This window comes from Trichosurus vulpecula, chromosome 5, assembly GCF_011100635.1.
Source record: "Trichosurus vulpecula isolate mTriVul1 chromosome 5, mTriVul1.pri, whole genome shotgun sequence".
Taxonomy (NCBI): domain Eukaryota; kingdom Metazoa; phylum Chordata; class Mammalia; order Diprotodontia; family Phalangeridae; genus Trichosurus; species Trichosurus vulpecula.
Window position 1 is genome coordinate 71801559 of NC_050577.1, and position 13893 is coordinate 71815451.

At 38.9% G+C, this 13893-nt stretch overlaps 1 protein-coding gene across 2 annotated transcripts in view; it reads right to left on the minus strand.

The window, feature by feature from the left end:
• The window catches only part of ITGB1 (integrin subunit beta 1), a 54823-nt gene that overhangs the window by 23561 nt on the left and 17369 nt on the right, over positions 1-13893 (minus strand). For both annotated transcript variants that reach the window (XM_036759000.1, XM_036758999.1), the window contains exons 2-3: positions 8257-8326; positions 1671-1756 (exon numbers count right to left, since the gene is read on the minus strand). In XM_036759000.1, coding sequence (XP_036614895.1) covers positions 1671-1756; positions 8257-8326 — 156 coding nt within the window. The remainder of the gene's footprint in view (positions 1-1670; positions 1757-8256; positions 8327-13893) is intronic.

Sequence of the window (13893 nt, forward strand, 5' to 3'; positions counted from 1 at the left end):
TGTTAATTATCCATAAAATATAGCATGGTACAAGGCAAAGGTATCAAAGAAAACAGAAAAGGCAAAATAGATTAGCTTTTACGAGCTAGTCTGTATAGGACAAAAAAACTTGAAATATGAATAGCATTTGACAGAAGAGATGGTTGAAGATTATCTGCATAATTAAAAGAACTGAAGGTCAGCTAAACCAAACCTCCACTCTCCTAAATATTATCACTCTAAAACTATCCTCCACAACAAAAAAGCACACTAGTAAAGTAAGCTTTTCAAAACACTGACCAACACAAAGGTGTTAAGATTGTATCCAGAGCTCATGTAAAAATATCTTTAACCCTTTCTCTTTGAAACATGATTTAATACCATCAACAGACAACTGTGAATTATTTCAGAAATAGTTTGGTAGGGATAATCCCCAACTACAGCTCCCCCTGTTCTACAGATAATCCACACCATCAAGAGACTGGATAATAAAAAATGCCAACCGTGTTGAGTATGCTAAGTCTTTAAAACATCACTCTGAATAATCAACAGGTGGTGGGCACAACTGCTCCTGCAGGGGAGGAAAAGGGTTCTGGGTGGTCTCCAACTGTCCATGTCTAGAATAGCTGGAGGTTCAGAGAATAAGGACTGCTCCTTCAGAAGTAGTTTGTTACAGCCAGGATAGACAGGGGAAAACCAAACTTCATGCTCACAAGTATACTGAGGTACATTCTCTATCTTCCTTGTTGTCCCTAGTTTAACCAAGTGGCGCTGAGTGTAAGAAAATACTTTCAGTTCTTTAGGTATCTATGTTTACAATGGCCAGAGCGTGCCATCTGGTGTGACTAGTTTGTGTAGTATGGTGTATCTATACACAGTCAACCCTTGAGCTTTCCCCTATTGCTTCACCCTATTTCTGGCTGAACTCCCTCACCATTACTTGTTGCATATTCAGATAATGAAAATTAGCTTTCAATTAAGTTAAATCATATGTAATTAGGATCATTCATCTGTAACAAAAGTCAAAATATCTAGAGCATTTCAAAGTCAAATATAAGTGAATGTTGGGTTTTGTGCTACTTGGAATATATACTCCCAGTGGCACAGGTAATTTAAAATTCAACAAACATTTATCAAATATCTACTCTTTGCAAAATATTTGAATTAGGTGCTAGCAATATAAAGATAAAAAAGGAAAAGGTCCTTCCTTCTAGTAGATTTAACAAAATGGGATCTGCTATGTACAAAGTATAAGCAAGACAGAAAGTGATGGGGCAAAGCAGAGATCCAAATGAAAACTTTATGAAAACTTAATAGCTGACCAGATACCGATACATATCTTTACGAGTAATGTTGCTGGCCAGCTTGGAGGCTTCTGAGAATCTATAATTTAATTTAGTTAGAGGGGCAGGTACGGTAGAAGATATGAACTATTTTGAAGAACAGGAGGCATATTCAAGAGATATAAGGAAAAGATGTCATTCTTGAGGCACACAAGCCTTAGAAAAGCTATGAGTGACACACCTGAGAACTGAGAGTTATCCAATACCTACACTAGGAATAAAGTGGCAGGAATCTCACCCCCCCCCCATAAACAAACCAAGACAAAAACAAAACTTTAAAAACCAAGTGTAATTAATATATAGTACTATAATTCATGTCAAAAACTATATGCAATTTACACTACTTACGGAATTTGTGCACCATCCACAATTTGGTCCTGCTTGTATACATTCTCCACATGATTTTGCATTTGCTTTTAAACAGTCATTTCCACCTGTCCAAAAGAACCCGAGTCATTTTAGTTAAAAATATTATAAAATATAAGCATAATAATGTGGGATTATGCATGAGACAGTGGAAAGACCACTCTTGTCTCTGGAGTTAGAAGATCTGGGTTCAAATCTCAGTTCTGATGTTTACTCTCTGGGCCTCATTTTCCTTAGCTATAAAGTAAAGGGGCTAAACTGTATGGTCTCTGAATTTCCTTGGGCTCAACAGCTATGATCCTATGATTTTCTACTAAGATGAATTTAGTTCACAATGATAGTGAACTTGATACTTCCCCGAGGCCCTACTGACTCTCAATTTCCTTATTCCCCAAAAGAAGAATTATATGTCAGATATTGAACAATTACAACCACATCCACAGAACAAAAAAAGTGAAATCTCTGACAACATAAAGTCTTTGTGAATCAAGAACAGGAAATGCTAATTCCCAAGGCATTTAGCATACACTGCCCATCAGTCTCCACCTCCAAGTAGGGACACACAAGCTGAGCAGAAGGCCAGGGCCTGGATCCATGCTGCAATCTCCTCCTGTGCCACATTCCTTACCTGCTCCTCTCTAACTACAAGAGTAGATGCTGACCCTATTCAGCTACATCAGGCAAAGTGTGTACGAGAAGGGGACTGGGGTAAAAGAACAGAAAGGGGTGAGGGGAGAAGCATTCTGCTTTCTGTCTCTGGATCCCCAAGGCTGAAGAGATTTTTCCAAAACACTCTCCTCATTGTCCTCCCACTCTGAAAAAAAAAATTTCACTTTTTCTGCATTGGACATTAATGCTCAGAAGGAAAGGAAGAGAGCCACGGAGGAACTAGAACAGGGGGATCAGTCTACATGGCAGCACTGATACATATATGGACAGGGATCTGAGCTGACAAGCCCAGGTGAGGAGCTTCAAGGAGCTTCTGGGTCCAGTCCTTGAGGATGTACCCAGGGCAAGGGGGGAGGAATCAGGAAGCAACTTAAAGGAAGAAAATTCAATAAAATCCTAGAGCAAGGAAGAATGAATACAAGCCCTTAAAAATCACAAAGCTCTCTTAAGTTTTATCTTTTCCTTTTACAGTTCCCCCAAATGAAAAAATGTAAAACCACACAAAATCCTCATGATAAAAATGTATGGTCCAGCAAATCATTCCCACATTGTCCATGTCCATAAATGTGGATTTTTAAGTTCATCACCTCTTTGGAAGGGTGGCATGATAAATTTTTAGTCCTCTGGCCTTGTGACTTATTAGACTAATTAGAGTTTTAGAAGTCAAAGTTGTTTTTCTCTGTAATGTTGTCACTGTGTAAACTGCTCATTTCACTCTGCATAAGATCAAAGGTCTTCACAGTTTCCTCTGAAATGCTCCATTTTTTCATTTCTTATGGCACGAAAATAAATTATATTATATTCATATACCACAATTTATTTAGCCATTCTGTAATAAGTGGGCACCTCCTTAGTTTGCAGGTTTTGGCTACTATGAAGGGGTAGAGGGGGGATAAGGGAATAAGCACCTACACAGCACCTACTATGTGCTAAGCACTGGGCTGAGTGTTGTCCTTCATTCTCAAAAAGGACCAAAATGACATCACTGTGTTGGAGTCAAAGTAGAATGTATCTGACTGTGGCTGATCAGACCAATATGACCTCAGAAGGCTCAACCACAGGTTGGGCACAAATAGTCCATATAAATATTTGGAGTGGAAATGTGTCTAAATTTGCGCATTTCATGTCTGCTTTGCTCATGGAGCACAGCGCCTTCTTTGATGGGAGTACACGATGCTGGGCAGTCCTTTGCCAATGTCTCCCATGTGGTGCAACTGATTTCAAATCTCTCTTCAGAGAGCCACTGACAGTGTCCTTGTATTTCTTCTAACCCCCACAGGGGTGCCTGCCTTGTGTGAGTTTTCCATAAAACAGTCCTGTAGGCAAACTATGTTTGCCATTCGAACAACATGGTCAGCCCATCAGACTGCGCTCTCTGCAGGAGAGATAGGCACTATGCTGAACACTATAAATACATCACATCTGATTATCACAAAAACTGTGGGAAGTAGGTACTATCATTACTGAGGCACTCTGAGGTTAGGTGACTTGCTTAGGGTCACACAGCTAGTAAATGTCTCGAGGCTGGATATGAACTCAGATCTTCCTGACTCCAGACCCAGTGTTCTACCTATCATGTCATTAAGCTGCCCACATAAAGTCATGAATGAGGCTTATAATTGTTGACTGCACTACCCTAGGGTAGAAAGTCCTCTAAGTCTCCAAGTTTCCTTATACTTGTTCCATTTTAGTTACCAAGTCTTTAGTAACCAAACAGTAGGATCTTGTCAATACCTGGAAAAAACAAACATGTAGGAAAACTTCACAGATTTGTTTCTCTGACATATAGAGGAAGTGGTAGAACTGGCTTCACTGTATATCCAAAGGAAGGAAAAAACATTATTTCATAGATAATTGTTCATCTCTTCATCATGATGAACACAATCAAAAAGACCACCATGGGCTCAGCCATACCAGATATTAATTGTACTATAAACAGCAGTCATCAAAACTACCTGGTACTGGCTAAGGAACAGAGGCATGGATCAGTGGAATAGGTTAGGTACACAAGACGCAGCAGTCAATGACTATAGCAATCTACTCTTTGATAAACCCAAAGAATCCAGCTTCTGGGCTAAGAATTCACTATTTCACAAAAACTGCTGGGAAAATTGGAAAATGGTAGGGCAGAAACTGGGCATAGACCAATATCTTACACCATATACCAAAATAAAGTCAAAATGGGTTCATGATTTAGGAATAAAGGCTGATACTATAAGCAATTTGGGAGAGCAAGGAATAGTTTACCTATAAGATTTATGGGAAAGCAAAGAATTCATGACACAACAAGAGATAGAGAGCACTGCAAAATGCAAAATGGATAATTTTCATTATGTTAAATTGAAAAGTTTTTGTATAAAAAAAGCCAATGCAACAAAGATTAGGATGGAAGCAGAAAACTGGGAGAAAATCTTTACAACTAGTGTCTCTGATAAAGGTCTCATCTCTAAAACATACAGGGAACTGAGCCAAATATATAGAAATACAAGTCACTCTCCAATTGAGAAATGGTCAAAGGATACGAACAGGCAGTTTTCAGAGGAAGAAATTAAAAGATATCCATAGGCATATGAAAAAATGCTCTAAATCACTAATGATTACAGAAATGCAAATCAAAACAACTCTTAGCTACCACATCTCTCCTGTCAGATTGGCTAAAATGACAAAACAGGAAAATGATAAATGCTGGAGAGGATGTGGGAAAATTGGAACACTATTACATTGCTGGTGGAGTTGTGAACTGATCCAGCCATTCTGGAGAGCAATTTGGAACTATGCCCAAAGGGCTATAAAAATGTACATACCCTTTGACTCAGCAATACCACTTCTAGGGCTGTATCCCAAAGAGATCACACAAGTGAGAAAAGGACCCATATGTACAAAAATATTTATAGCAGCTCTTTTTGTAGTAGCAAAAGAATTGGATATCAAGGGGATGCTCATCAATTGCGGAATGGCTGAACAACTTTTGGTATATGAACGTAAGGGAATACTATTGTGTTACAAGAAATGGGGAAGATACAGACTTCATAATAACCTGGAAAAACCTACACAATATAATGCTGAGTGAGCGGAACAGAACCAGAACATTGTACACAACCACGGACATACTGATTCTGTGATGACTAACTTTGATAGACTTGGCTCATCCCAGCAATACAAGGTCCAAAGATAGCTCCAAAGGACTCATGATGGAGAGAGCTATCTACATCCAGAGAAAGAACTATGGAGTCTGGATGCAGACTGAGGCAAACTATTTGTTCTCCCTTTTTTTTTTTTTGGTTTTGTTTCTTCTTTCTCATGATTCATTCCATTGGTCATAATTCTTCATTACAACTTGACTATTGTGTAAATAAGTTTAATATGAAGTTATATACAGAAGATATATCAGATTCCATGCCATCTTGGAGGGGTGGGGCGGCAGGAGAAAATCTGGAACTGAAAATAATGTGGAACTGAGTGTTGTAAACTAAAAAATAAAAAAATCTTAATTCTTCTATGTGGCATTACCTGCCCCAGTGTCTAAAGAGGTAGAGAAATTATTTTAAGAACTAAGATCCCCCAAACTCAAAGAGCATATATACTGATACTCAGGCGCTTCAGTGAGAAGATTGCTATAGGAGAGGATAGAGAAAGACTTGGTTCATGATTAAGACACTAAAGAGGTGCTTATAGACACCTATTGCCTTAGGAAAATATTCTTCCAGAAGAACTAGTCACAGACCCCAAAGAGATCAAAGACAGAAACATAGGTCCCAATGTACCAAAATACTCATAGCAATACTATCTGTGGTAGCAAAAAACTGGAAAAAAATGCAGGTGTCCACTGAATGAGGATTGGATATTGATTAAGGGTTAGATGCAAAAATTGTGGCATAGGAATAGAATAAATGACCAAATGTGAGTAATTCAGAGAAAACTGGTTGGCATAGGAGGGAACAAATTGAGGATGTATGTGAATTGATGCAGGATAAAGCAAACAGAACCAGAAGAAAAAAATATGTAATGACTATAATAATGTAAATTAAAAGAACACTAAATAGTATCTGAACTCTGAGTAGCTGAATTAATCAGTCTTGGTCTTGGAGAAAAGATAATGAAATAGAATTGCCTCCTCTTGCAAGGAAGGGGATTACAGGAACAAAGCACCACACATGTGGTCAGATGTAGTCACTTTGTTGTTTGTCTTTGTTCATAAGTTGTATTCGTCACATCTACAACTATGACCCTATCAGTCTTAGGATCCTTGTTCCTATACATAACAAACCAATGCCACTCTTCAATCCCTTCTTTGATAAATTAATTTTTAAAAAAGTCCCTGATGACAGGCTTGTATCCAAGGCTTTACACTCGAAGAATTCCAATAGGTTAATCAGATATATTTCACCCCAGCAGGTTATCACTGCTTGAGCGTTCAGTGATGTTCTATTACTCTTTATAAAACAGATTCTACTTCACTAAATTAAGCCTTGGGGAAGTTTTATCTTAATGAAAGAATGTTGGCTTTTCATAATTACAAATGTGGTTTATTTTGCTTTTTAAGTTCTCTACAGAGAGGTGACCATATATATGTGTGTGCAGAAAAGGGATATTTTAAAATTCTACATAAACCATACTTATAGTCACAGACTTGGATTTCTAATCATATCTGTGGACATGGACACATTCCTGGTCTCTACTTTCCTACTCTCAGGTATACAGATATCACCTTTTCTCTGTGACCTAGATTCTAACTGACTTGTTGACTTCTTGTAAAGTTGTTTTTCCTCTTTTGCATAGTTTTTCGTGAATACACAAGTCTTTCACACATTACTTTCTTTCTTGCTGTTTTAGTGTTTTATTCTTATGTCTTCCATACACATGATTCCTCTTCAGGCTGTATTCCTGGACTTTCTTCACCATGTCCCAGAAACTTAATTCTGGGAGCTCACACTAGCCTTGGAAGTACCCCTCTGCTCCAGCAGCCTCTCCCTCTGATTGGCTGGCTCTTCCCCGAAGCTCCAACTGAAGAAAGATGTCCAGGGTAGCCAGGCCTTCTTTCTCTTTAGACTAAAGTTCTGACTCTCCTGGGCACCTTTATTTCTCCCTGCTGCTCTTCCTTCTTCACTATGTCTTGTCTTCTTCAGTAAAACATAAGCTCCTTGGAGGCAAGGATTGTCTTTCTGCTTATACCTGTATTCCCAGCACTTGGCACAGTGCCTGGCACATAGTATGTGCTTAATATTTTTTTATTTCCTTCTTTACATATATTTCAGAGCCAATATGCTTTCTACTATATCATGCTGCCTCTAGGTTTGAGCTGGCCTGGGTTGGGAAGCACTGTGACTAGTTAGTTTAGGATCGAGCTGGGAGAGTATGCTGGACTAATGAAGCAATGGCTGGTCTATTAGGAGTTCAGATATCTGGATGAGTAAGCTAGGGTGATGTGGTCATGAATTTGGAGTTAGCAGTGAGCTTTACTATACAAGTGAGAAGACTGTAGCCCAAGAGGTTCAATGATTGCCCTAAGTCTCACAGGTGATACTAGAAATAAAATTTGAACCCAGAGCCTCTGACCAGAAACAGTGTGCTTTCCACTCCATCATGCTATTAGAGAGAAACAGAAAAGACTGAAATATTCAGGTCCCTTAGTATTTCACAAATAGGACAAAAGAAAGACTGAGAGCTGAGATGACCAGAGGCAATAAAAGTCTTAGCTGATTAACAATCAGGTGAAGGGGAGGGGACAGAGATGTCAAGAGGGAGGAGGGAATCAAAGAGGAGAAAGAAGTTGAGAGGAGGAAAGTCATCAGTGGAGAATCCTGTGTGTTGATTAAATAGGAGCTCAAATAAAAGCAGTATCACTAAACAAAGCCTAGTGCTCATTGTTAAGAGTGAAATAAAGAATAGATTAGCTTACCTGTTTGGCCAAGTACTTGACAGACTGAGCAACTGACCAATCCAACCCAGAAAATTAGTTGTAAACTCATCTGTAAAATAAAATGTAGATCATGTAAGTAGTAAAATAGACTAAAATAACAAAATCAATTTTTAGCCATCTCTCATTCCACTATCTCTCCCAATGATTCCCATGATTCGGTTTTTTCTTAGAAAGTGAGGGAAGATTTCTACATTTAGTTCCAAGTTATATAAACAAGTATTTTTTGCTTTTTCGATGACAGGACAAATTTGGGAGGAATTCAGAGCTGACACTTATTACCCTAAAAAAATGATTATTAAGTAGAAAATTGTTGACTGCTCTCCATCAAGATTTTGAAGGTTATTTAAAAACTATTTGGTACCTGTGCAAACATATGGGAAGGACTAATTTCTGCCTCTAAGTACCTCTAGATGAAGAATAAACAAACACCTAGACATGAAAATAAGTGACTTGTTACTAGTTAACATTCATTAGTCAAAACAGAGTAATAGCATGGAAGAGAAATCAGGCTTAAAGATGGCCAAATGCCTTCTCTCTATAATGCAGTGGTCAAAACCCTTGTGAAACCAAAACATACCATAAGATAGTTTAACTGAAAATGGCTGAATTATTTAAAAGTATAATTCTGAGTAGACAAACTTGAACATTTAAGATGAATATAACATTCCAAAAATGTTTCAATTGCCTGTTTTTTTCAAGCACTTCAATTCCGGGGGAGAGGAAAAAGACAATAAATGATACAAAGAAAAACAGGGTTAGAAAAAAGTGATTTATTCATGAAGGTTAGATGCACAGAATTGGATTTGACATAGCTTTCCCAAAGGCTTACAATTTAGACTAAATGACAACTAAACAAGCTGATAACATGTTTATTTAAAAGAGCACTTTCAAGGTTATGTAAGAGGATCAACACAGACACTACCCCAATTACCTCTATTTATAATTCTCAAAATTTTAACACAACTGATGCACCAACACTGATGATTCTGAGGCACTACAAGATACTGACGTAACTTTTGGACGCATTCAAGACAGATGAAATGATCTGCTGTAGTTAACATCAGGTGTAATGTTTTTTGTTCTAATTCTCTGAAAATTCTCTGATTATGTATATTGTACATAAAGTAACTCTTAATAAACTCGAATAATTGGCTGACTAGATAAATTGCTAAAAACTATTTATTTTATCCTATGCATTTTATTGAGTTTTATAATTCAAAGATTTTGTAATGATAATAAATATGTGCTGAAAGTCAAACGCATTCATGGGTGATGATCTTTTCTACAAGTTGCAGACGCAAAGATTGTTTAATTTGTAGCTATAGCTACTACTTGTACATAAGTTGTTGCTTGGGACTCTTTGGTGTGCAATCGATCGAAATATTTGACTTTTTAGAAGAGTGGTCCCATGCCTGGATTGCCATACATAAGGAAAATCTGTCAGCTGCTGTCATTTCCAAGAAGTCCAAAGCTATAGCCTGTTCTATGGCATTCAGCTTCAAAACAGGTTTGAAGTATCTCTTGTTTTTTCCCTTGTCCTCTATTCTGGGTCATCCATTCAACATAACTACAGTGGAGTGTAGCTGGATTGAGTACTATTTCAGTCTTGGTGTTTCTTACTGGTCATACTAATAATTAGCATTAAGATATCTCATAAAAGCTAGAGAAGTGAGGGCAAACTGTCCCTTTACTAGCTTAATGGCATTGTCATGAAATCATTCCATTATATTTGTGACTCTAGAATCTAAAGCTCCTCCTTCTTGGATGGTATGCTACCTGTTCCCTACACAATCCAGAATATTTGTCTTTATCTGGGATGATTTACAACTACTGTACCACCTCTGGATCTGAATGCTTCTTTAGTTTGTCTTTTCCCTAGTAATGAGTGGGAATCGCTATGTAGGAGATCGTCAACTTGGCTGGTACCTTTGACAAGGCCACCAAGTTGCAAACTACCTTACCTGGGTCTACCAAAGCTCCTACTACCTCACCTACCATGTCTAAGCCTCAGCTGCCCATGAGATAACACTCCAAAACCACCTCACTTCAGGCCATTTTCTGGCTTCCCAAAGTGGAGTGTGTACCCTTCCTAGGGACACCCACTACACTGTTATTCCAGATACTTCAGATGTAGAGACATCTCCCATCAATCTGTGCTTCAATGTCAAGCAAGTACAAAAACCAGGTGGGCCTTGATTAGTTTTCACCTGTGGCTTTGATTCTCTGGGTGTCACAATAATTAGCCAAGTCTCCTCAGTTCTAAGCATATTTGGAATCCTGATCTTGCCACCAAATATTAGTCTTTCTGTCCTAGTCTCTGAAGCATCAAATCTGCCTTATGATTTTTCATCTCTAACGGGACTGCTGCTCTCTAGCTGAGGATGATATCTGTCTCATGCTCTTAGACCATGAGGCTATTCCTGACTACCAAATCATGTTCTAGGAGCACAAAAAGAGCAGGTAACAGGATAAGGAGCCTACGCCCATGAGATTCTAGGCCTGCTATTTTGTTACTGTGTAGAAATGATAATAGGATAGGTACAAAGTTGCAAGGGAACTCAGAGATCCTGGACCATAGGATCCAGCCTTTTCGTTTTGTAATGAGGAAACTGAAGCTCTAGGAGGTAAAGTGAATTAGGCACAGACAGCTGGGTTGGTGTAGTAAATGGGCAGAGCACTGGGCCAGAAGGAAAAACCAGTCTGAGACACTTATGTATGGATGGCAGGCAAGTCACTGCCTGACTACCAGGGTGTTTGTGATGATCCAATGAGATATCTGTAATGCACTTAGCATACTGCCTGGCACACGGTAGGTGCTATATAAATGCTATTATTATTATTACTTGTCCAAAGTTACACAGGCAATAAGTGTCAGAGATTGCATTTGAACCCAGATTCTCTTACTCCCAAATTAATGATTTTTCCATTGGGCAATTTCTACAAGTTTAGCACCTGAATAAAGGGCTCTGGAGAGCTTAGGCATTATAGCTCTGAAGGACTGCCCCTTTTCCCACCCTAGGCAGGATGTTGAAAGGCTTATTTACTTGCTTATGTAATTTCTGATAATCCATCAATATTTTATCTGAATTGCCTGGGGGCTCCCACAGAACTTGCTAGACCTCATCAGTTTGACATTAATTTCATGAACAGTCCTTATAGATTCATTCGTCTGTGCTTTGAATTGTTACCCCCTATTGTCTGAATCCACTCCTCCCATCCTTTGATTGACTATAAAAAGTTTTGCTTTTGCTCAATTAAATTCAGATTCTTGCTGTTCAGATTCTTTGGAGTTCCTGAGGTGAGTCTCTCCCACATAAATCACCTGAGAAGCACTCATTAAGTGCCATGCACTGTGTTTGTAAGGCACAAATGAAACAATTTCTACTCACAAGGAGTTTATACTCTAACATGGCCACAGGCATGACTAAAAGCACTATGCCTTACTTAGTACTGTTCAGTTACCGAGTATTACTGATGGCCATTTCTTACACGACTGGCCAAAAGTTCACCTTTTAAGGACTGCCTGAAAGATCCCTTTAGGCTAATGAACACAAGCCATTAAAAAATGTGACATCAGCTCCTGAGCTATAACAAAATGGCCTGGACCATGAAAGTTCCTGAGGAAATGCTCTGATGGAGGATGTTCCTGACCATGCTTCCACCTAAAGCAAACAGAACAAATATTTGCTCCATATATGGAGTGGCCAATGTTTCTTCTGTACAGATCCTTTTCACTCCTTAGGTTCCAGTGGATACAGCTAAAGGAAAGCTTTTTATGCACATAATAGAGAATGTACTACTCAAAATCCAGTGCCTCTCTCCCTAGTTGACAATGAAAATTTAGTTCTTTGAAATCAACTTTACAACATCCCAGAAAAGGCTAAAACATTAAAATCCCCACCAGTGAAGACAGGCTTCTCCTTAGTGGCAAGTGCTGCGAAAAGTTAACAAAAACCTGACTTCTTGAAGTTTTCTAAGTTTGCTGACTAGAAGGAAATAATCATCTTCCTGGCTGGTTATATACTTAAAGAAGAACCATCTTTTTAATTTTTATTCTGAAGCACAGGGTTGAAATGATAGGAGACAGGGGCAATTGAAGAGGAAAAAAGAGGAAAGAAGACAGAAAGTGGCACATGTGAGAGAAAACACTTGGGAACAAGTCCCAGCTCCAATACCTGCTGCTGCATAACTATAGAAAAGTCACTCTTGTTACTCGCAGTTTCTTTATTTGTAAAATGAAAATAATGCTACTTAAAATTTCACATGGCCCCAAATATTAACTAACATCCTTTCCTCACAGCAACTTTAACTTCTCAACCCTTATGACTCCCATTTCTACTCCACCACCTAATCCTTTCCCATGACAGCTTTCAAAAACTTGAAGAGTGCTGTTATGTCCCCCATCCCATTCCCCAATCTTATCCTCAGTTCTTTCAAACTCGAGGCCTTTTGCTAGTTAACCCTCTTTAAAATAACAGGGGATTCACTATAGGATTCCTTTAAATACCAAGCTCTCTTGCTGTACTTAAGATGATTTTGTGTACCTGCAACTTTTCAGAAACATGCCTCTTGTTCAAAGTGAAGCATATACATATTAAATCACCATATTCAATCATTGACAGTGTTTGGGAGAAACTCTGCAGTGTTTGTACACAGCCAGCGAGTGTCTGAGGCCAGATTTCAATTCAGTAATATGAGTCTTCCGGACTCCAAGCTCAGTGCTCTATCCACTTTTCTACCTTTGCTCATCTGTAAAATGAAGAGGCTGGGTTTGATGGTCTACAAGTTTCCTTCCAATTTTAAATTTGTGATCCTATGATACTATGATGAGTCTACCTTTTGTATTCACCTTCACTTAACTCTCACCTGTGGTTCCAAGAAAATGTAGCATGTGCAGTGGCCACACCTGGGTAAAACTGTCTCAGCAGACAGGCTAAACCAGGTTGAGGGTAACCAATGGGCTTCAAACCCATCAGCAAGATAGGGAGGTGTCTACCCCAAGTATGTGAAGACATCCCCAGAGTGGAATGGGTGAATGTGAACAATTTGTTCCAATGGCCATGAAGGCAGCTGAAACAGGTGCTGGGGAGTGCTCAGAGATTTGTCAGACATTGAGGATACCAAGGGCATCTACTGTATGCCAGGCTACCTCCAGTTGTCCTGACTTTTGTCTTGCCAGTGGACTTCAATGACTCTGGAAGACAGAGTGAAGCTGACAACTATGCAACTCTGCCTCACTTAAATCCAATTCACACATAAGTCAAGACATCACCTGTAATGTCATTGATCCTCTTTGAAAATGAAGCACTAGTAATAACTTTTAAAGTCTTCCTCAACTAGGAGGGCAGCTAGGTGGTACAGTTGATAGAGTACCCAGCCTAGAGTTAGAAAGACTCATCTCCATTTCAAATCTGGCCTCAGACACTTACCAGCTATGTGACCCTGGCCAAGACATTTACTCTTTTTGCCTCAGTTTCCTCATCCCTAAAATGAGCTAGAGAAGGAAATGGCAAAACACTCTAGTATCTCTTCCAAGAAAATCCCAAATCTCTTGCCTGAGCACTACATGACCAATTACTTGCTGGCATCACATCCACCTAGATGCCCTATAGCATT